The 22,646-nt window shown below is 34.5% G+C and overlaps 1 protein-coding gene across 1 annotated transcript in view; it reads right to left on the minus strand.

Moving 5' to 3' along the window:
- Positions 1–17,813, minus strand: part of kifap3b (kinesin-associated protein 3b) — an 83,759-nt gene extending 65,946 nt beyond the window's left edge. The window contains exons 1-7 of the mRNA XM_051699857.1: positions 17,653–17,813; positions 17,033–17,164; positions 7,370–7,521; positions 7,123–7,184; positions 6,817–6,958; positions 6,398–6,497; positions 4,536–4,660 (exon numbers count right to left, since the gene is read on the minus strand). Of these exons, the coding sequence (XP_051555817.1) occupies positions 4,536–4,660; positions 6,398–6,497; positions 6,817–6,958; positions 7,123–7,184; positions 7,370–7,521; positions 17,033–17,164; positions 17,653–17,750 (811 nt within the window). The 5' untranslated portion in view covers positions 17,751–17,813. The remainder of the gene's footprint in view (positions 1–4,535; positions 4,661–6,397; positions 6,498–6,816; positions 6,959–7,122; positions 7,185–7,369; positions 7,522–17,032; positions 17,165–17,652) is intronic.
- Positions 17,814–22,646: the final 4,833 nt, after the last annotated feature.

Below are 22,646 nucleotides of genomic sequence, written 5' to 3' on the forward strand. Positions count from 1 at the left end.
GCATTGTTATATTAAAGTCATTTTTATATTAAAATTACAAGAATAAACTCGAAGCATTGTTATATTAAAGTCATTGTTATATTAAAATTACAAGAATAAACTCGAAGTCATTGTTATATTAAAATTACAAGAATAAACTCGAAGCATTGTTATATTAAAGTCATTGTTATATTAAAGTCATTGTTATATTAAAATTACAAGAATAAACTCAAGCACTGTTATATTAAAGTCATTGTTATATTAAAATTACAAGAATAAACTCGAAGCACTGTTATATTAAAGTCATTGTTATATTAAAGTCATTGTTATATTAAAGTCATTGTTATATTAAAATTACAAGAATAAACTCGAAGCATTGTTATATTAAAATTACAAGAATAAACTCGAAGCATTGTTATATTAAAGTCATTGTTATATTAAAATTTTATATTAAAATTACAAGAATAAACTTGAAGCATTGTTATATTAAAGTCATTGTTATATTAAAGTCATTGTTATATTAAAATTACAAGAATAAACTCGAAGCATTGTTATATTAAAATTACAAGAATAAACTCGAAGCATTGTTATATTAAAGTCATATATTAAAGTATTTTATATTAAAATTACAAGAATAAACTCGAAGCATTGTTATATTAAAGTCATTGTTATATTAAAGTCATTGTTATATTAAAATTACAAGAATAAACTCTGAAGTCATTGTTATATTAAAATTACAAGAATAAACTCGAAGCATTGTTATATTAAAGTCATTGTTATATTAAAGTCATTGTTATATTAAAATTACAAGAATAAACTTGAAGCATTGTTATATTAAAATTACAAGAATAAACTCAAAGCATTGTTATATTAAAGTCATTGTTATATTAAAGTCATTGTTATATTAAAATTACAAGAATAAACTCGAAGCATTGTTATATTAAAGTCATTGTTATATTAAAATTACAAGAATAAACTCGAAGCACTGTTATATTAAAGTCATTGTTATATTAAAATTACAAGAATAAACTCAAAGCACTGTTATATTAAAGTCATTGTTATATTAAAATTACAAGAATAAACTCGAAGCATTGTTATATTAAAATTACAAGAATAAACTCAAAGCATTGTTATATTAAAGTCATTGTTATATTAAAATTACAAGAATAAACTCGAAGCATTGTTATATTAAAGTCATTGTTATATTAAAATTACAAGAATAAACTCGAAGCATTGTTATATTAAAGTCATTGTTATATTAAAATTACAAGAATAAACTAACAATGTTATATTAAAGTCATTGTTATATTAAAGTCATTTTTATATTAAAATTACAAGAATAAACTCGAGTTTAAAGTCATTGTTATATTAAAATTACAAGAATAAACTCGAAGCATTGTTATATTAAAATTACAAGAATAAACTTGAAGCACTGTTATATTAAAGTCATTGTTATATTAAAGTCATTTTTATATTAAAATTACAAGAATAAACTCGAAGCATTGTTATATTAAAGTCATTGTTATATTAAAATTACAAGAATAAACTCAACAGTGCATTCGAGTTTATATCTTAAAATTACAAGAATAAACTCGAAGCATTGTTATATTAAAGTCATTGTTATATTAAAATTACAAGAATAAACTCGAAGCACTGTTTATGAGTTTAAAGTCATTTTTATATTAAAATTACAAGAATAAACTCGAAGCATTGTTATATTAAAATTACAAGAATAAACTCAAAGCATTGTTATATTAAAGTCATTTTTATATTAAAATTACAAGAATAAACTCAAAGCACTGTTATATTAAAGTCATTGTTATATTAAAGTCATATATAACAATATTATATTAAATTCATTTTTATATTAAAATTACAAGAATAAACTCGAAACATTGTTATATTAAAGTCATATATAACAATATTATATTAAATTCATTTTTATATTAAAATTACAAGAATAAACTCGAAACATTGTTATATTAAAGTCATTGTTATATTAAAATTACAAGAATAAACTCGAAGCACTGTTATATTAAAGTCATTGTTATATTAAAATTACAAGAATAAACTCGAAGCACTGTTATATTAAAGTCATATATATAACAATGTTATATTAAAGTCATTTTTATATTAAAATTACAAGAATAAACTCGAAGCACTGTTATATTAAAGTCATTGTTATATTAAAATTACAAGAATAAACTCGAAGCACTGTTATATTAAAGTCATATATATAACAATGTTATATTAAAGTCATTGTTATATTAAAATTACAAGAATAAACTCGAAGCATTGTTATATTAAAGTCATTGTTATATTAAAGTCATTGTTATATTAAAATTACAAGAATAAACTCGAAGCACTGTTATATTAAAGTCATTGTTATATTAAAATTACAAGAATAAACTCGAAGCACTGTTATATTAAAGTCATATATATAACAATGTTATATTAAAGTCATTGTTATATTAAAATTACAAGAATAAACTCGAAGCATTGTTATATCAAAGTCATTGTTATATTAAAATTACAAGAATAAACTCGAAGCACTGTTATATTAAAGTCATTGTTATATTAAAGTCATTGTTATTAAAATTACAAGAATAAACTCGAAGCACTGTTATATTAAAGTCATTGTTATATTAAAGTCATTGTTATATTAAAATTACAAGAATAAACTCAAAGCACTGTTATATTAAAGTCATTGTTATATTAAAATTACAAGAATAAACTCGAAGCACTGTTATATTAAAGTCATTGTTATATTAAAATTACAAGAATAAACTCGAAGCATTGTTATATTAAAATTACAAGAATAAACTCGAAGCATTGTTATATTAAAGTCATTTTTATATTAAAATTACAAGAATAAACTCGAAACATTGTTATATTAAAGTCATTTTTATATTAAAATTACAAGAATAAACTCGAAGCATTGTTATATTAAAGTCATTGTTATATTAAAATTACAAGAATAAACTCGAAGTCATTGTTATATTAAAATTACAAGAATAAACTCGAAGCATTGTTATATTAAAATCATATCAAGAATTAATACTTAAAGTCATTTTTATATTAAAATTACAAGAATAAACTCAAAGCACTGTTATATTAAAGTCATTGTTATATTAAAATTACAAGAATAAACTCGAAGCACTGTTATATTTAAGTCATTTTTATATTAAAATTACAAGAATAAACTCGAAGCATTGTTATATTAAAGTCATTTTTATATTAAAATTACAAGAATAAACTCAAAGCACTGTTATATTAAAGTCATTGTTATATTAAAGTCATATATAACAATATTATATTAAATTCATTTTTATATTAAAATTACAAGAATAAACTCGAAACATTGTTATATTAAAGTCATTGTTATATTAAAGTCATTGTTATATTAAAGTCATTGTTATATTAAAATTACAATAATAAACTCGAAACATTGTTATATTAAAGTCATTGTTATATTAAAATTACAAGAATAAACTCGAAGCATTGTTATATTAAAGTCATTGTTATATTAAAATTACAAGAATAAACTCGAAGCACTGTTATATTAAAGTCATATATATAACAATGTTATATTAAAGTCATTTTTATATTAAAATTACAAGAATAAAGTAGTATCATTATGAAATTGAAGTTGTAATATTTTGAGAACAGTCAAAATTACGAGAATAAATTTGTAGCATTATGAGATTAGTCATAATATTTTGAGAATAAAGCCAACATTAAGAGAATAAAGTCATAGCATTATAAGATAAAATCCGTAATATTTTGAGAATAAAGACAAAATGATGAGAGTAAATTCGTAACATTATGAGATTAAAGTCTTGATATTTTGAGAAGTCAAAATTAAGAGAATAAAGTTGTAGCATTATGAGATTAAAGTCGTAATATTTTGAGAATAAAATCTTACAATAGGTAAATAAAGCAGAAATATTTCAAGAAACCCCCCCCCACAAAATTACGAAAAACAGCGCATCATTTACACAATGATAGAACACCGAGCCAGAAGCTTCATCAATGCAAGAAATGAATGTGAAGGATTCAGTCCTCCACATCCATTTCTTGCATTGATAAAGCTGCTGAATATGTTGATGAATAATCAACAATAATCAATTATTCTCGTTATTTTTACTTTATTCTCAACATATTCTGACTTTAATCTCATAATGCTACGACTTTATTCTTGCAATTTTGATTTTAAAATATTACAACTTTAAGCTCATAATGTTACGAATTTTGACTTTATTCTCAAAATATTACGACTTTAATTTCATGCTTCGACTTTATTCTCATAATTTTGAATTTATTCTTAAAATATTACGACTTTATTCTCGAAATCTTTGATTTGATTTTCTTTTTAATGGGGCACTTAAACGCTGTAGTAAAATACTATTTGGTATCACTGTATGGACACAGAAATCAAGGAAAATAAAGCCATTCTGTCAACAAAGTCATCAGAACTGGTTGAAGCTGTGTGAAACTGTTAATCTGAGGGGACTTTGTGATTAACAAAGAGATTGTACCAGTGTCAGGAAGGATATAAGCCTTGCTCTTCTTCTCTAACTCATCCTGCCATAGGTCATATTTCTTCAGCTCATGCTCAATGATGCTCATACACAGAGCGCCGATCTTATAGTGTGTAATCAGTGTGTGGAACTGAGAGAAACTGCAAGAAGAATACAGTACAGCAAATATGAGTCATGAGGGTTTGTCCTTCTCTGACTTCTCCTGGATAAGTCAGCCAGACACTAATACATGTGATAGAATCTGAGAGCGAGACATCGACTGGTATGCAGAGACACCCAGACGGATGTGCCAGATGAATTTCATACTCTATTCCTGATTAATACATAAACAGAACTGAAAGATCAGGCAAAACAACTCATCTTGCATTTCAAATATATCCTTCAGCCGTCAAAGTTGTTCTCACTTGTGGCATGTAATTTCCATATCAGCCATAGGACAATGAGAGCCAAGGAAAACTTTCAAATCAGAATACATACTTTCATACCTCAAATAGTTCATGACAGCTATCTTAGTAAAAGTAGTAACCTGATCTGTGGCCATGAAAAAGATGTTTTGAGAAGGTCTCATGATTTTGTTATGACTCTTGATCATATACATGAACAGCGATATTTTGAGTTGTCACACCGTGACACACATTTTGTCACAGTGAATTGTTATGAACCTCAATAAGGTGACGCGTGGTATGCAGCATGATTCTTAGAATGAAAATGTAAAATGAAGGTAGTTTAAATGTTCTCCTAAGTAAAATATGGTGTGCACTTCTATAACTGTGTTTACATTCTTTTGTGTTTCATTTCTAGATCAATGGTTCTCAAACTGTGGTGAGTACACCAGTGGTGTGCGGAGTGTCCCCAGATGGTACCCGACATGACTAAAAATGTTATTTTATTGGTATTCTTTTTCTTCCATGTTTTATTTCTAATTTCTGATCTATATACAAACGTATTATAGCTTTGTTGGTTTAAGACTAATGCATAGCCTACATTCTTCTGCAATGCAGGATGTGAATAGGTAAGGTTTTGACTGTCCTCAAGTTGCACACTAGCATGGCCACGCCGAGTCTGTGCACCACAATTTTAAGCCAAATGCTGAATGGCCAAAAAACTGAGGCTATCGACAAAGATCAAGTTATTACTCTGTTTGCCCCCCAGGTAAGCATCTAAATGCTCGATTTCATGAGGGCAAGCTTTAAGAGTGGTCTGCGTTTGACTCGATGGGCCCTATTTTAAGAGGGCAGACCCATGCCATAAGTCATACTATGTGTGTCAATGGGCATGGCCATGAAGTTTTGGTATTTTCGTGCAAGCTGCATGCTAAATCTAGGTGCAAGTGGGTTTGGCAAAATTGCACATGCACAGCGCTAATGGGCTGGGTCAAGTGGAATTTAATTTAGGGGTTTCTCTGGCAACGTCTGCATCCATTCTCTTAAGCACCATCGATATAAACAAAGACAGCACATTCATAATAAGAATGTGCCCAAAATATATTATCAAAGTATGGCATTATATCACTCAAAGTCCTAATACTTGTGCTCAAAGAGATCTCAATTTGCTTAATGCTGAAAAAAAAAAAAAAAAAAACACTGTTGTGACTAGGTGGTACTATATGTTTTGATTTGATCAGAGGTGGTTTCTAGTCTGATAAGTTTGAGATCCACTGTCCTAGACCAATATTAAGAACAGCAGGTGGCAGACTTTAAATTAAATTAGTGCCATGGACATTACATTTTTCACTTGCACAAGATAAAAACATAAACTTATTACAAGTTACTAGACACAAATGGGTCATTCATAAATTAAATCAATTTAAAGTCAGTTTAAATGACTCTTCACAAAAGGACAAGAAGAAAAACGTCTCAAAAACAAAAATTGTGTACCTCGAGAACAAGAAGAAAACATAGACAATAGTAGTCGCTAACTCAACACTGTGCTTCCAGTCTTCTCTCAACACTCGGGCTAATGCTCCAATTACAGTCTCTGAAATAACATCAAACATATACATACTCATAAACAAACAACTTGATGATGATCAATAGGCTAAACCAACACAGACTACCAACTTCTATGACAAAATCAAACATTTAACCTATTGCAAAAAAAAAACAAAGCACAAAAACAAAAAAAGACTTTGTGTGGCAGTTTACTATGACTTTTGATATGTTTATGACTGAAGTTAGATATTTGTTGCAGAATAACAACACTGTTGACAGTACAACTCAAATATTTATGTGTTAAGCTTCATAAATTGAGAACAAACACAAGCAAAGACATTTAGATGTTCAGGCTGCTCAAGTACCGTTATGCAGGAGCTCCTCCAGGTTGTCAGGGTTACGGGCCAGGTGCAGAATGAGAGTGGAACCTCTGATCTTCTCAGGCATGCCCTCATACAAGAGCTCTATATAATCATCTATTTTATTAATGTTGGCATCCTCATCAACCTGAAAAAGACAAGGGATCATGGAGAAACACAACTTCAGTTAAAATGTTTGGACTTATTACAGACTAATAGTAAAGTCATCAAAACTATGAAATGACAAATTGAAGTACGGGAATTTAGTGGTAGCGCATAAAAATGTGTTTCTGGGCAGAAGAAATTGCATACTTCCATTCCCTCAAATGGTGTGAGTTCTCTGGGTTTCACAGGTTTCTTCTCCTTCTTCTCCACTTAACAGAAGCAACAAGAAACAAAAAACATCATCACCATGATAATCAAAAGATACAATAAAACTGATCAATAAAAATATTACTAAAACATTCAGATTGTATGTTGTTCATCTGGAATCAGGCACACCTAAAACTGTTTTCTCTGCTGTTTAGTACTGGGAGCTGTGTTTTAAAGAGAGATTTACATTTAGTGCTGGGCTTCTTTCGGTTCTGTAAATACAGCAGGAGATGCTCCACCTCGGCCAGCTTAGATGGATGGATGAGTTTGCACTCTTCTACCACCTTCCTGGCAAGGGAGGAAATATCAGTGCCAGGATTCAGACTCCTCAGTCGGATGCTAAACAACAAAACAAAAACAAACAATAGACACAAATATAAAACAATGTCATTAATATGACTTGGATTATAAAGCATCACATGATTTACTCATACAAAATTATAACTTTATATATTACTATAGTAGAAATGTAAGATGCTTTCAGAATCTGTCATTTCGATTAAAGGGATAGTTCACCCCAAAATGAAAATTCTCTCATCATTTACTCTCATTTAAATTTACTCCCTCATAACATCCCAGAATTGTATGACTTTCCTTCTTCTGCTGAACACAAAGATTTTTAGAAAGATATTTCAGCTCTGTAGGTACATACAATGAAAGTGAATGGTGAGCAGACCTTTGTAGCTCCAAAAAGCACATAAAGGCAGCATAAAATTAACCCATAAGACTCCAGTGGTTAAATCCAGTGGTGATTTCTCAGGGCCAGCAAAGCCTTCTCTGCTGGCGTAACATGCCAAAGAAATAAATATTTTTTCATCCTTTCATTCTCATTGACCTTTTTGCCAATGTATTTTCAATCACTTTCCACTCCTAATTCATCTACAAATGAATAGCAAAAAAGAATTCATCCAACTGAATCCAATCAGAATTTATTCCTTGATGCTTACAAGCAAAGCGTGACAACTGTTTCACAAATTGCATGCCCGAAGCCATGCTCCTTAGCCGAAGCAGCACGTGAGTCTGAGCTACACCCTGTCAGGCCTTTAGAATTTCCACAGAATCCCTCAACACTGCAGTGAATAGGCATCTAAAGTCAGATTGTCAGATTATTCAGCCAATCAGATTGATTTATTTGTTCTTGTGGGTGTGGTCTTTAGGATATGTCCCAGTCCAGGCCTTCTAGCTGGCCTTGAATGACGCAATCACGCTTTAAGTGATGTACGTAATCTGAAAGTGAAGAGCACGAGATCTTGCTGACGAGTCAGCTGTCACTGCTGTTATTGCCGTTGAGAAAGAGATCCTTATGGATTTAAAAACCTGAGATGTACTGCATGATCGTGCGATTGATTAAACAGGAAAGGAGGACTGATTTTCACTTCAAGTAAATTGGTAAGTGCTTTTTGCATTGTTATGGCAACATCAGGAGTTTTCTAAGTGTAAATTAGGCTGCTTGAGCATTCAGTGTCAGATCAAGTTTTGAAAAGTAACCGTGTACCCTGACGAAACAATTTATTACAAGCAAAATTTAAATCGCAAATATTATTAGAGAGTGTTTCTTGGTATTAGACCTCCTTGGTTCTGGCTTTCGTGCGTGGACGTGTTTTAAAAATGTCAATTGGTATTATTAGTTGACTGCCACGTAATGTATGATTCATTCACTCATGTTATTCATTGTGAAACTGTGTTTTCTTAATGGCATGAATTAAATCTATATTTTTAGAAGTGATATTATAGGTGTGGTGTATAAATTTTTCAGTCCTTTTTACTAAAAATCTCCACTTTGACCTTTTTTTTTTTGTCAATTCACATTATTTGTGCATATCACCACTTACTGGGCAGGGAGGAGAATTTATAGTTAAACATTTTAACCTTAAAGGAATGTTCCAGGTTCAATACAAGTTAAGCTCAACTGACAGCATTTGTGTCATAATCTTACCAAAAAAAAAAAAAAAAATCATATTTACATTACATTTACTCCCTCATAACATCCCAGAATTGTATGACTTTCTTTCTTCTGCTGAACACAAATGAAGATTTTTAGAAGAATATTTCAACTCTGTTGGTCCATTCAATGCAAGTGAATGGTGGCCAGAACTTTGAAGCTCCAAAAAGCACACAAAGGTAGCATAAAAGTTATTCATACAACTAGTGAAATGTATTATTAGTGGTTTAATATACAGTTTGTCTTCTGAAGCAAAGCAATCACTTTGGATTCGATAAATCTCCACTTTCAAAAAGATGTACAGTAAAAAAGATTTAAAAATGAATCTGTTTCTCATCTGCACCTTTCATATCGCTTCTGAAGACATCTTGAGTCATAAAGGATTGCTTTTATGCTGCCTGTTTGTGCTTTTTGGAGCTTCAAAGTTCTGGACACCATTCACTTGCATTGTATGGACCTACAGAGCTGAGATATTCTTCTAAAAATCTTTGTTTGTGTTCAGCAGAAGAAAGTAAGTCATACATATCTGGGATGGCATGAGGGTGAGTAAATGATGAGAGAATTTTCATTTTTGGGTGAACAGGGCCTGAAATTCATTTCTGAAAATGGGGCAATTCCCCCCTTACACGACTCACATGAGGGGGATTTACACACTTTGGGGGGAAATAAAACACTAAAACATCCGAAATTTTACAACAAACTCACCTAAATCTCACAGGGGGAAACTGTTCTAAATTCCTGTATAGGTCATATGGAACCAGGGTCAGAAATCAACTTTTCCATTAAGAGGAAATATTTGATTTCCAGGGGCATTTTTTACCTTTACAGGTGCAATTTTTTTTCTATTCTAACCTTATAAAATAACGGTGTCATCCTTTTATATTATAATTAAAACAATTAATTAAATTTGAAAAATGGCATGTTTCAATAATAACAAAATTGGGCGAGTCACATGACGCCATGTGAGGTTCGGACGTGTGAACGGCAAGCTCTGCGCACTTTGCTAGTTTTAACACTATTAATGTCATAAACCGGTGAGATTCTATACACTCTGTTCCATAACTTTGAGGAGGACAAAGAATTCAAAATCCTCAGGCTCTGGAGACATTAAAAGACACTTACGTGCTCAAGCTGACACCCTCACGGAGGCGCCGAGCAAGGGAGCCGATTTGGTCAAAGAAGTGCTGGAAATTTGGAGAGAAATGTTGAACATGTTGGCAATGCTGACAAAGGACGTTGCTGACTTGGAGGATCTTGCTGTAATATGTCGATCGATCACTGCCATGGAGATTAAATTCACTGAGGAGGTTACAAGAGTAGGGGATGTTGAGAAATGGACCGATTATTTGGAGTCATCGGAAAGGGAATTAGCTGCTAATCCGCTAGCGCGTCTGGGAAAAGTTGGAGGACTTGGAGAAACGTAGCCAGCGGAATAACATCCATACTGTTGGAATTCCTAAAGGCCGAAGAGGGTCAGGATATGGTGAAATTCCTGGACGGGCTCTTTCCGAGTATGCTCGTCATAACAGGCCATAAGCTGGAAATCGAGCGAGCTGTGGTATTCTGGCTCGGCGATCCGCTGAGGGAGACAGGCCCCGGTTAATTCTGGCCAAATTTCTGAGATCATCTATAAAGATCTCATGATACGTGAGGCGAGGAATAAAGGAAGGCTTTCTTGGAAGAACCACAGCATTTTCTTGTTCCCAGACTTTGGGGGACAAGGGGGTATGGACACCAGTTGGCGCTGTTGTGCGTGAGGTGCACGTTTTTCTTTTTTCTGTTTGTTTGGTTCAAGGGGAAGTTTGGGGTTTGATTGTTGCACTAATGTTGGAATGTGGTCTTTATAATTTTGTTTTTGACACACAATCTATTTTTTCTAATATGTCAGAATGTCAAATGTTAATATGAGTGGACTCCACATGGAATGTGAATGGGTTGGGGACCCCATAAAAAGAAGGAAGGTTATTTCTCTTCTTAAACGTAAGAAATATGATATAGTGTTTCTTCAAGAAACGTATCTTTCCCCACAGGAAGTGGAAAAATTTGGGAAGATATGGGGTGGACATGTTTTCTTTAGTGCTGGCTCAAGCAAGAGCAGGGGAGTCATTACACTGATAAGTAAGCATCTAGAATTCAAATGTCTCAAACAGATTAAAGATAAATTAGGAAGAGTCATTATTGTTTTAGTAGAAATTCAGGGGCAAAGTCCGATTTTGGCCAATATTTACGCACCTAACGCTGATGATCAGGGCTTTTTTATAGATCTTGAAGGGATGTTGCAAGCCGCTGGCACCCCTCATGATATAATATTGGGAGGAGATTTTAATTTATTGATGGACTCAGTCCTTGATCATAGTGAATCAAAGGTGTGTAAGCCCCCTAGAGCAACATTGACGCTTCACAGGATGTGTAAAAATCTTGGTCTTACAGATATTTGGAGACTTTTGAACTGGTAGGGACTATACATTTTTTTCATCAGTCCATAAGATTTATTCTAGAATAGATATTTTTTAATATATCTAAGTCCCTCATTTCATCTGTTGTTGATTGCTCAACTGGAAACATCTTAGTCTCAGATCACGCCCTGGTGAGTTTAGAGGTGTTGCCATATGTGGAGAAAAGGAAATCACATAGTTGCTGCTTTAATGTATCCCTTTTGCAAGATCCTGAATTCCAACAAATGTTAAAGGCTGAAATCGATGTTTATATGGAGACCAACTGGTCCTCAGTATCCTCTGTGGGCATGGCTTGGGAGGCACTTAAGGCGGTTCTTAGGGGCCGGATCATACAGTATGCCTCATTCATCCAAAAATCCAAAGCACGAGAACTCGAGTTTTGGCTATTCAGGGCAAGGCAGTCATATTTTGAGTCAGGGGACAAAGCAGGGAAGCTTTTGGCTAGATATATAAAGCAGACAGAGTCTTTTTCTACCATTCTCTCAATGAAATCTGCTGGTGGTGAAATTTTTACCTCGGCACTGATATTAATAATGCTTTTAAAGAATTCTGTCTTGATCTCTATAGTTCCACATCTTTGTCTACTGAAGAAAATATCAGAAACTTTGTGGAACCATTAGAACTCCCTAAACTGACGAATGAGCAAAACAATTCTCTTGATTCTGAGATAACCTTGGAGGAGCTTGGCGAGGTCATGCCTACAGGCAAGGCTCCGGGGCCAGATGGCTTTGCCGCTGAATTTTTTAGATCTTATGCTACAGAATTGGCTCAACTTTTGCTAAAAGTTTATACGGAATCATTAAAGAATGGAAAGTTTCCGCCAACCATGATGCAAGCCCGGATAAGTCTGATTCTTAAAAAGGACAAAGATCCAAGCGAGTGTAAAAGTTACCGTCCAATTTCCCTGATCCAGCTAGACTTAAAAATACTGTCAAAAATTCTGGCTAACGATTAAGTAAAGTTATGACATCTCTTATACATATTGATCAGGTGGGGTTTATTCGGAGCCGCAACTCTTCTGATAACATTAGGCGTTTCATCAGTATCATGTGGTCAGCGCCGAATGATCAGACTCCGGTTGCTGCCATCTCCAAAATGGCTTTGATATGGTAGAGTGGTATTATCTGTTTAAGATTTTGGAAATGTACAGGTTTGGGAATACTTTTATTGGTTGGATTAAGTTACTTTATAGATACACGGTAGCGGCGGTACAAACGAATGGACTAATTTCAGGTTATTTTACTCTGGATAGGGGCACCCGGCAGGGTTGCCCTCTTTCCCCATTACTGTTCTGTCTTGCCCTGGAACCATTAGCAGCCACGATAAGAAAGGAGGAGGATTTTCCAGGGGTGGTGGCGGGAGGTGTGGCACATAAGCTCTAGCTTCATGCAGATGATATTTTATTATTCGTCTCAACCCTATATCTGTGCCTTGCCTCCACAGAATTATTAATTCCTTTTCTAAGTCTAAGAGTTAATTGGTTTAAATCCGAAGCTTTGGCTCTGACAGCTTACTGCCCGGTAATGGCTTTTCAGTCAGACGCCTTTCAGTGGCCCAAACAGGGCATTAAGTATTTGGGTATTTTATTCCCAGTAAATTTGTGTGATTTAGTTAGCGTTAATTTTGACCCTTTAATAAAAAGGTTTACGAGCGATGTGGGCAGGTGGGCTTCATTACATTTATCTATGATTGGGAAGGTTAATGTTATTAGAATGAATCGTATTCCAAAATTCAACTACTTGCTACAGTCTCTCCCTATAGATGTCCCCCTCTCTTATTTCAAGCAATTGCGAAATCCTTTATTTGGAATGGTAAACATCCCAGATTACATTTCAGTAAGTTGCATAGGCTGATTAACAAAGGTGGGCTAGGCCTACCCAAGATTTTGTATTATTATTATGCATTCGGTCTCAGACATTTGGCTCATTGGTCGCTTCCACCTGAGAGAGCCCCTCCCTAGTTTTGTATTGAACAGGAATTTCTTGCCCCTATTTCGCCATTGCAAAGCCTTTCTAACAAACTAACCGGAGAAGTTAAGTTACACCCCGTTATCTCGCATTTGCACTCGATATGGACAAAAGTGTCCAGAGTGTTTAATTCGGACTTTTATTTAAATGTTGCCTCGAGCATATGGCTGAACCCAAAATTATGTATTAATAAGTCCCCTTTCTGCTGGTCAGAGTGGATTGTGAGGGAGGTTAATACACATGGTGACCTATATGAGAGTGGAATGTTGAGATCCTTTGAAAATTTGGTTCAACATTTTGGGATTCCTAGATCTCAGTTCTTTAGGTATTCACAGCTGTGCCATCTGCTCTGTACTATTTTTGGGAGTAGCATACACCCCTCTAAAGTGGCAGATACTCTGGGAGTGGTGATTACTGCTTTTGGAAAAGGTCATGAGGCATCAGTGAATTACACCCTGATAATTCAGAGTCTGCTGATTATGCCCACCTGCTGGTTATGCCAATCAGAACATGGAGACACAACCCATGTTTTTTGGTTGTGTGTTGAGATCCAGGAATTTTGGATGAAGGTTCAGAGTTTTGTGTGTGACGTATTGGGCACTCAAATTTCATTTTGCCCCAGACTCTGTATTTTAGGTGATGGGGCGGACATCAATATTGGGAATAAACACATAAAAAAATTGGGTTCTAACCAGTGTTATCAGAATCAGAATGAGCTTTATTGCCAAGTATGCTTACACATACAAGGAATTTGTCTTGGTGACAGGTGACAAGTCGTTTTAAGGGATGGAAGTCGGCTGGAGCACCCCCATTTCAGGAGTTGTACACAGAGATGGGGAGGGTGGCGGCTTTCGAGGAAGCATCATCTAGAAGACTGGGGAACTTGGATGCATTTGTTGGAAAATGGGGCAACTATTTTGTGTTCTTCGAGGGCTCTCGGGGAGGGGCAGTGGAGAGAGAGGTATAGTTATAAATGTGTGTGATTATTATATTTTTTTGTGTGTGTATATACTCATGTATGACCACTGGAATGTTTGTTGGGGGGTCAGGGTGGGGTCGGGGATAGGGAGGGGAAATGGTGGGGGTTAAATGTGGATTCTGTGTATATATGTTTTGCTTTTCTTTGTTTATTGTATGAATCAATAAAAAATGTTAATCACAACAAAAAAATACAAAATTGCATGATCTGTACATTCTATATGTGCATCGTTACCGGAAAAACAAAACTAATGCACTGACATAAAGATGACAGCATTTCTCCAGATTTGGAATGAGCTTAAAGGGTTAGTTCACCCAAAAATTTAAATTCTCTCATCATTTACCCTCATGCCATCTGAGATGTGTATGACTTTCTTTCTTCTGCTGAACACAAATGAAGATTTTTAGAAAAATAGCCTTTTAATAGACTTTTGTAGCTCCAAAAATCAAATAAAGGAAGCATAAAAGAAATCCATAATACTCCAGTTGTTAAATCTATATCTTTAGAAGCAATATAATAGGGGTGGGGGAGAAACAGTCCAAAATTTACATTTATCTTTTTTTTTTTACTCTAAATCTACACTTTCACTTTTACATCTGAAAGTCACATGTGGTGCCTGTTTAGTTTCACTTTCACATCTGGAAGTGACAGTTAAAATGGAGATTTAGAGTAAAAAATAACTTACTGTAAATATTGATCTGTTTCTCACCCACACCTATTATATTGCTTCTGAAGACATGGATTTAACCACTGGAGTCTTATGGATTTCTTTTATGTTTCCTTGATGTGATTTTTGGAGCTACAAAGGTCTGATCACTACAGAGCTGAGATATTTTTCTAAAAATCTTCTTTTGTGTTCTGCTGAAGAAAGAAAGTCATACATATCTGGGATGGCATGAGGGTGAGTAAATGAGAGAATTTTCATTTTTGGATCAACTATCCCTTTAAATAAAAAACTTAGCAACTCCATGTTAATTGAATAAAATAATGCAAAAATAAAAATGTCACCATGAAAATGAATCAGAGATGTGATTCATACACTAAAAGTGGTTAATGTAAAATTATTACTGTATAATTAAATAATGTTTAAAATAACATCAAGGCTATTTATCCAGATATTATTTTTGTTAATACATTGCAGCATTTGGTTACATTATATTTTGTGTTCTCTCAGACCTGATATAACATCCATCTCTCCACACTTTTGGCTTCTAACAGGTGAGGAGGCTTTTCAAACAGACAGATTTGTGAGATGAGCCGATGGGCAGGGAAGTAGGATATAACATAGGGAGCGACAGTGTTACTTACTACGACATTATATTTTGAATAAATGGTCCGAACGGTCACGTTATTTAGCCTGTGAGCACGACACTGAGCTGATGCGGAGCATGAGAAGCGGAATGTCCGTCTGTGCGCGTTTATGGCACAAGCATCCGCCACTGACTCGGCAACATCTGTACAGCGGACTGCACGAAACAAATAAAGTTAAGCGAAAATTCCAATGACGATCATGATGTATGTATTTGGACTAGGCCTATATCAGATGTTATTAATAAAACAACAGGAACTCTTTGCAGGGACATTTTTTGCCCCGATATTTTGAATTTATGGGGCATTTTTACCCAGGGCCCCCATTAATTTCCAACCCTGGATGGAACACTAGAGATGGAGACGAGAGAAGTAACAGGTAGAGATTAAGTGTCTCTCTACACCATGCAGCTGGTACACAAAGTATTTTTGCTATTTCTGCCTTTCTTGTCAAATGTGCTGCATTATGACTAATGATGGAGCGCTAAGATATGAAAGGGGTAAAAACTATAGATCGCTCCAACGTCACACACCTGCAATGTTAACAGCTTTGTTGATTATGAACAAGTGTGTTAGTTTTATCACGTCGCTCACTAACGGAGAAGCAGTATAACACCGTTTGCATGTTGAATTAAAAGGTTTATACGTCTGTAACCTCTTCTTAAGTTCACTAACTATGGTACAAAGCATTCCCTCACTGCGGGCACTTACACTAAACTCAACAAGCGCTCAATGCGCTGCTGACAGCTGCATGTGGGAGAGAGGAAGAGATAGAGCGGATTTACTTGTGCATATTCTGGAATTACAGTTTAATACAAAAACAAGTTTATTGATTTGATTTGTTCATCTGTATCTATTGGTTTAATAATTCTCAGCTGCACTGTGAAGTGAAGTGAATAAAAGTGTGCGGGAATTTCCTGCGCTATGAACGTGGAGCTTGCGGGAATTATTTAAATTGTGCACAATACCCACAATCCTGCACTGAATTTCAGGCCCTGGTGAACGATACCTTAAAATGCATATAAGCAACATTATGTAAATATGGTGTTTAGATTCTCCTACTCAAATGCATGTGACATCAAATAAACAAGATTAAATTCAGATGTAATCCAAAGGTAATCAGTCATGTAATTTGTAATCAGTACGTGATTGCATTTCTTAAGTAATCTACCCAGCACTCTATGTATTTTTTGCTTACATTTTCTGGCAGTTTTTCTTCTCCTCATGCCTGGCATCGCCTGTCTCTCCTAAAATGGTCGCTTCCAGGTCATAGTGCACCACTAGAGCCTTCTCCGTCGGGTGCACATCTATATTAACAGTCTTAACTCTCCTGAAAGACAGAACAAATAAAGACTGGATATGTAAGTTTAATGCCAGACACTAATTGAAACAGAATGTGACTCCAAACCTAGTCAGCTGCTTAACCTAGACAGCATTTTGGCGCAACATAAGGGCGTACATAATTTTTTAGTGACTGACTCAGCATCTGCTTATGATTCCCAAAAAAATAACCTAAATGTCTATTTTAGGCCGTTCGCTAGGTTTTGAAACACCGCCACCACTAAAACTGTCAACACTGTAACGGGATGATGACAGTAAGCCACGCCCATCTGCGATAGGAGCGGACGCATTTGACCCAGAATTACAGAATTGTAATAAATGAACTTCGCTGAAAATAAAGCCGGCAATGGTGCACACGTGGATTACAAACAAAATAAAAGCAGTGCCTCTTTTGTAAAACAGGCATAACCAAAACCAGGATAAACGGTCATATTGTGATGGCAGCATCCCTAAATTTCACCTCAATGTAATGTTTACCGTTTCAAAATTTGTGCGTCGTCCGACTGCATTTTATTCCGTTCATGTGAAAGCACCAGTAGTGGGTTTAGCTGCTCTTTTGGATTGTTGACATGCATGAGGCTGATTCACTGTCCGACAATCAAAGCATCGCTTGTCCGCAGTCTACTAATCCGTTATTCTCAGCTGATATCCAGGGAGAGAGAGGTTTGGTTTCACTGGAGACTGGATTGAGCATGTTCGCCATCTGTAGGACAGGAGAATGATGGGTTTGCATTGATGACCCACTGATTTAGCAAGCTCTTCTTTCTTTCTTTTTTTCTTTTTTTATTTATTCTCATCAAGAATAAGATTTTTGCCCTAATATCAAAAGTCTTTCTAGAAAAAAGGAAATTATGATCCAACGTGAATTTTCTTGCTAAAAACATATGATCGTGCCTGGTAACAGGTGCATGTAAAATGGCTAGAAATAGTATTTTAGGTTAGCATAAAGCTAAATGTTCACATGACAGTTTACACAAGGTTTGTTTCTTTATTTCTGCTGCTCCAAACTTACTTCAAACGTACTTCTCTGTCTTCTCGTATGAATGTAATACATCTTTACAGGGGCACCTGCAGCATTTAATCTGAGGGTACGCACAGAAATCTGCCTAATAAACCTTATACCTAGAGGGGGGCATGCTCCCCCGGGAGATTTTTTTTTTTTGTTTGTTTGTTGTTGTTGCAAAAAACAACACCAAAGCGTTCAATTCTGGTGACTTTGAGATAAGCATTTGTTTTATTTTCTTGAGTATGAGCATGAGCATTCATGTAACTATTGGCTAAAGCATTTCTTCCAGTACAGACAGATGCGTTTTTCGCGCTAAAAAATACGCGAAAAACTATGACTTTTTATAGTAAAAAGTCATACACATCTAGGATGACATTAAGATGAGTAAATGATGAGACAATTAAAATTTTCGGTGAACTATCCCTTTAAGTGTTGGAAGTTTGGTAGAAAATTTTTTTGTGATTGTTGCCATAATGAAGGATCTTGCAGCTGTCTGATTTGTCCTGCAGAACACCTTAAAACATACTGCTGATCTTTCCAGCTCTTCTCTGTCTTCCACTGCAAAAAATTATCATCACAAAAAAAATAGGATAAAAAGTTTGTTTGTTCTGGCAACCAATCCAAAAGCCAAAAGCTACTGTTGAAAATACTTTTAGATGAGGAGTTTCATTGTTATCAGTTCACTGCTCATAGGAACAGTATAAAATAGTGTTGCTCTGTTGTAATAACAGACAACATTGGAATTAAAGCTAGCATTGGCTTACCATTACTGTTTGTCCAGTACAGTGTGTCAAAATGGAAGTCATCAGATAGTGCAAATGCTTACAAAATGCTTTAAGTATGCTTTTTATAACAGCCAAGTTAAAAATAGCTTCAGTTAAATGCACAAAAAAAAAAAAAAAAAATTTAAGAGGGTGGCATGCACAGTATATGTGAATAATATCGAGCGATTTTAAAAAATATTGCTGTGTAGGCTACTTTAAAAATAGCCCATTCTTCAGTTTACTCGTAGGTCTACTATGATGAGGTTGGCAGTTTCCACAATGTTTGGAATTTTCAGATAGCTATGATTTTAAGTTGTGCATTCAAGTGTAATCAATATCAATAGGGTGATATAGGGTGGTCTATATATACTGTAGTAGTGTTACTGAATTCATCAGACTATAGCACAGTGCAATGCATTCTCTCTGCATGAGTTCCCACAGATTCAGTCTAGTGACCTTTACTAGTTATACTATACTATAATGTCTCACACATGTGAGTCATAGCATTACCAGAAATGGTTTACTCCCATAATTAAATGTTTTAATTTCTCATAATGAATCATCCAGCTGGATCCATGTACAGGTCAGCTCTTGAAAGCTTGCCATTCTTTTTTTAAGAGAGATATTTTCAAGTCTAATGTTGGAAGCATTTTAAGGAATACTTGAGCAAGGCCATTGGGCATCATTTTTAGGACATAAAGAAAGATAAATTCCACTTTGGGACAAAAGACAAAAAAAAAAAAAAAAAAAAAAAAAAAGACTGTAAAACTGGAATGATTTTGTTTTTCATTTGGAACATAATTTTTTAGATTCATCACAGTCAGGGCAAAACTTTCAGTATTTTCAATGGCTGCCTGTGTTTTGAGGATTTAGTATAATATCTTGCTAACAACACATCAAGTGCATTCTCTGCTTGCAGTTATTAGCTATAGTACATTTATTTCCCACACCGAAACACGATGCTTGCTTCCCCGGCCCACCCTGCAAATCCCCCTTTGACACATTAGAGCTGTCTAGCACACACTATAGCAGTAACAGAAAAGTAAAAGTAATCCAACTAATTTGAAACATTTTGGGTGATTTACAGGCAAAGTTGTGAAATATGACTTTAATAATGGGTACAAATGGCTCCACTGATGTCTCTCTGAAACACGCAGAAGTGCTCGAGAGTTTATGACAAAGGCAGCACATTTGGCATATTTCTGGCAGCACATTTGTTATCAATGAAATGTGAAAATGACTGTGGTGTGGCTGTTATGGTTATTGCAGACTGAACTGTTGATTAATTAGCTGTCCTGTGGTTTTGTTGCAATTGAGCTGAAGGTACTTTCATGTGTCAGACTGTGGGATGTGTGTGGTGCCATTGAGCTGACTGTATACGGGTGCTGCCCTACATTTACGAGCCAGCTTGTTTATTTCAATGTAATTGTAAGATATTTTAGCTATATTTAGTATTTTTTGCTGTTTGACAGATTGAAAAGACATTAACATGAGATACAGTATTACAAGGAAAACATTTTTAACAGAGCAACTTAATTATAATGGCTCAAAGGTTTAAACTTGTTAAAGTTGTGCCCAGAACAGTGAGGGAACATTTTTCAAACTACTGTGTGACCTTCGGTGTCATTACACTCAGGAGTTAGGATACTTCAGAAGTCATTACACCTCAAAAGTTACTTTGATTGTTTGGTCCTCTGGCTTCACTCTCATGTTTTATGCACATGCCTTGTATGACCTATAGGTGAGCGCCATGCCAAGTCTGACACCAATACTATGCATGAGGTAACAGAACAAAATCGATCTTAGCATCACATTAGTGTCTTTGCTTTCTTCTAAAATAGTCTGTAACACTTTACAATAATGTCCTTTACTGTATTGTTAGTTCATGTTAGTTCATACTGCACTAAATAATGTTAACATATACAACTTTCATGTTAAAATGTATTAATAAATTTAAAAATGATCATTAACCAAGATTTATAAATGTTGAAAAGTAGTTTGATCATGTTAACTAATGCATTAATTAATGTTAACAAATACAACCTTATTGTAAAGTGTTATCAAATAATCTTTGTTAAAATTTAAGGACATTATTGGCAAGAAACATATCACTGTAGCCTGCGCCAGCACCTTCTGAAAACAATTAACTAAAGAACTGCTTAGACATATAAGTATCTTAGCCAAGTCCTTCATTTTCAGGAGACGCAGAAGAAAACATCATCACTGATCATAGTTTTTTTGTGTATACTGTATTTATGTCGGCAGAGATTTGGAATAAATATGGGAAGAGTTTTACAAGTGCGTCTGCTCCAGAAAGAGTTAAGGAATGTTGTTCATTGTCACATGATGTGGGAGAAGACAGGCAATATTCAACACTCCCAACTCCCCCTCCCTTTGGGGTGCACATCTTGCCCGCAGATGTGGTGATACCACAAACACTTCAAAGTGCCTCCACTCAGACCAACTGATATTCTGACGCCAACTGTAAATGTCCTGGACACGCAGAATGGAAAATATGAAACCTTCTAAATGGCTTTGGAGGAACTCTGTCAGAAAAAGAAGCACTTCAATGTAATTCCAGTGTGATTTAGGAAAAGTTGCAACAAAGGTGTTATCTCCTTCTGAAAGTGAATTAAGCATCTGTTAAAGGAATATAACATTGGTTTCGAGCTTTTCAGGGCTAAAGTTAACCTTTTGGGCAGATGTTCTGTGGTTTTGATTTTGGTTATTTTTAATTGGTGCAGTCTTAAGGATCATAAGAATCAATTGTTACTGGATCTACCCTTACAAATGACTATTGTTTATGCAATTTAATGCAGTCAAATAGATTATTCAGTAAAAAAAAAAAAAAAAAATGTTGAATAAAACCAGTTCATTTAGATGTTACTGTACAACATTAATATTTTTTTTAGGTTACCAGACAAAATATTATTTATTTGTACCTTGATTAAATTAAATCAGATTCAATTAGTATGACACAATGTATGTCCTTCTTACAAAGGATCTAGTCCGGACTAGAGATTTTCTCCTTAATGTTTTACTATTCTCCCTTACTTCAAACAGAAAACATGTATGTATAAAATATCATATTACCTCTATACACCCTTGCTCACAGACAAAACAAATTGTGAGTAATAGCTAAGTATATGTCTTTGACACACGTTACATGTAAACAGGTGTTGCTTATATGCCTAATTTTCGCTTATAAATTCACACACACACACACACACACACACAAAGGAACATAAAATATCACATACCATTACTTATAGGAGGCGATTATGTTTAATATGAGCCAACACACAACGTAATTGAATGCATAGATCATAAGATAATCCACACAAGCACAGTGTGCACACAGCACATAATGTACTATTGGCTAAAAACATGCTAGCTTTCCTGGATCAGATGACTTTATCAGAAATTATGTAGTAAGTTGTCCAGCATCATGGAACACTAAACCAATCATATTAGGATTCAAATCGCTGCAACCAGAGGTGGAATTCATCCAAATTTGGGCAGAGAAGATCATTCACTCTAATTACATATGGACACTTGGAGATGTTTTTGGATACCAGGATAAATACATTTTGTAATGCTATAACTTTTGATTGCTTTGTCATATCAACACAAAATCTTTCTCAGTTACAGTTGACATGATTGGGAACAAAACAAAAGCAGTTTTTCGGAGCTAACTTATT

Source organism: Myxocyprinus asiaticus, chromosome 6, assembly GCF_019703515.2.
Source record: "Myxocyprinus asiaticus isolate MX2 ecotype Aquarium Trade chromosome 6, UBuf_Myxa_2, whole genome shotgun sequence".
Taxonomy (NCBI): domain Eukaryota; kingdom Metazoa; phylum Chordata; class Actinopteri; order Cypriniformes; family Catostomidae; genus Myxocyprinus; species Myxocyprinus asiaticus.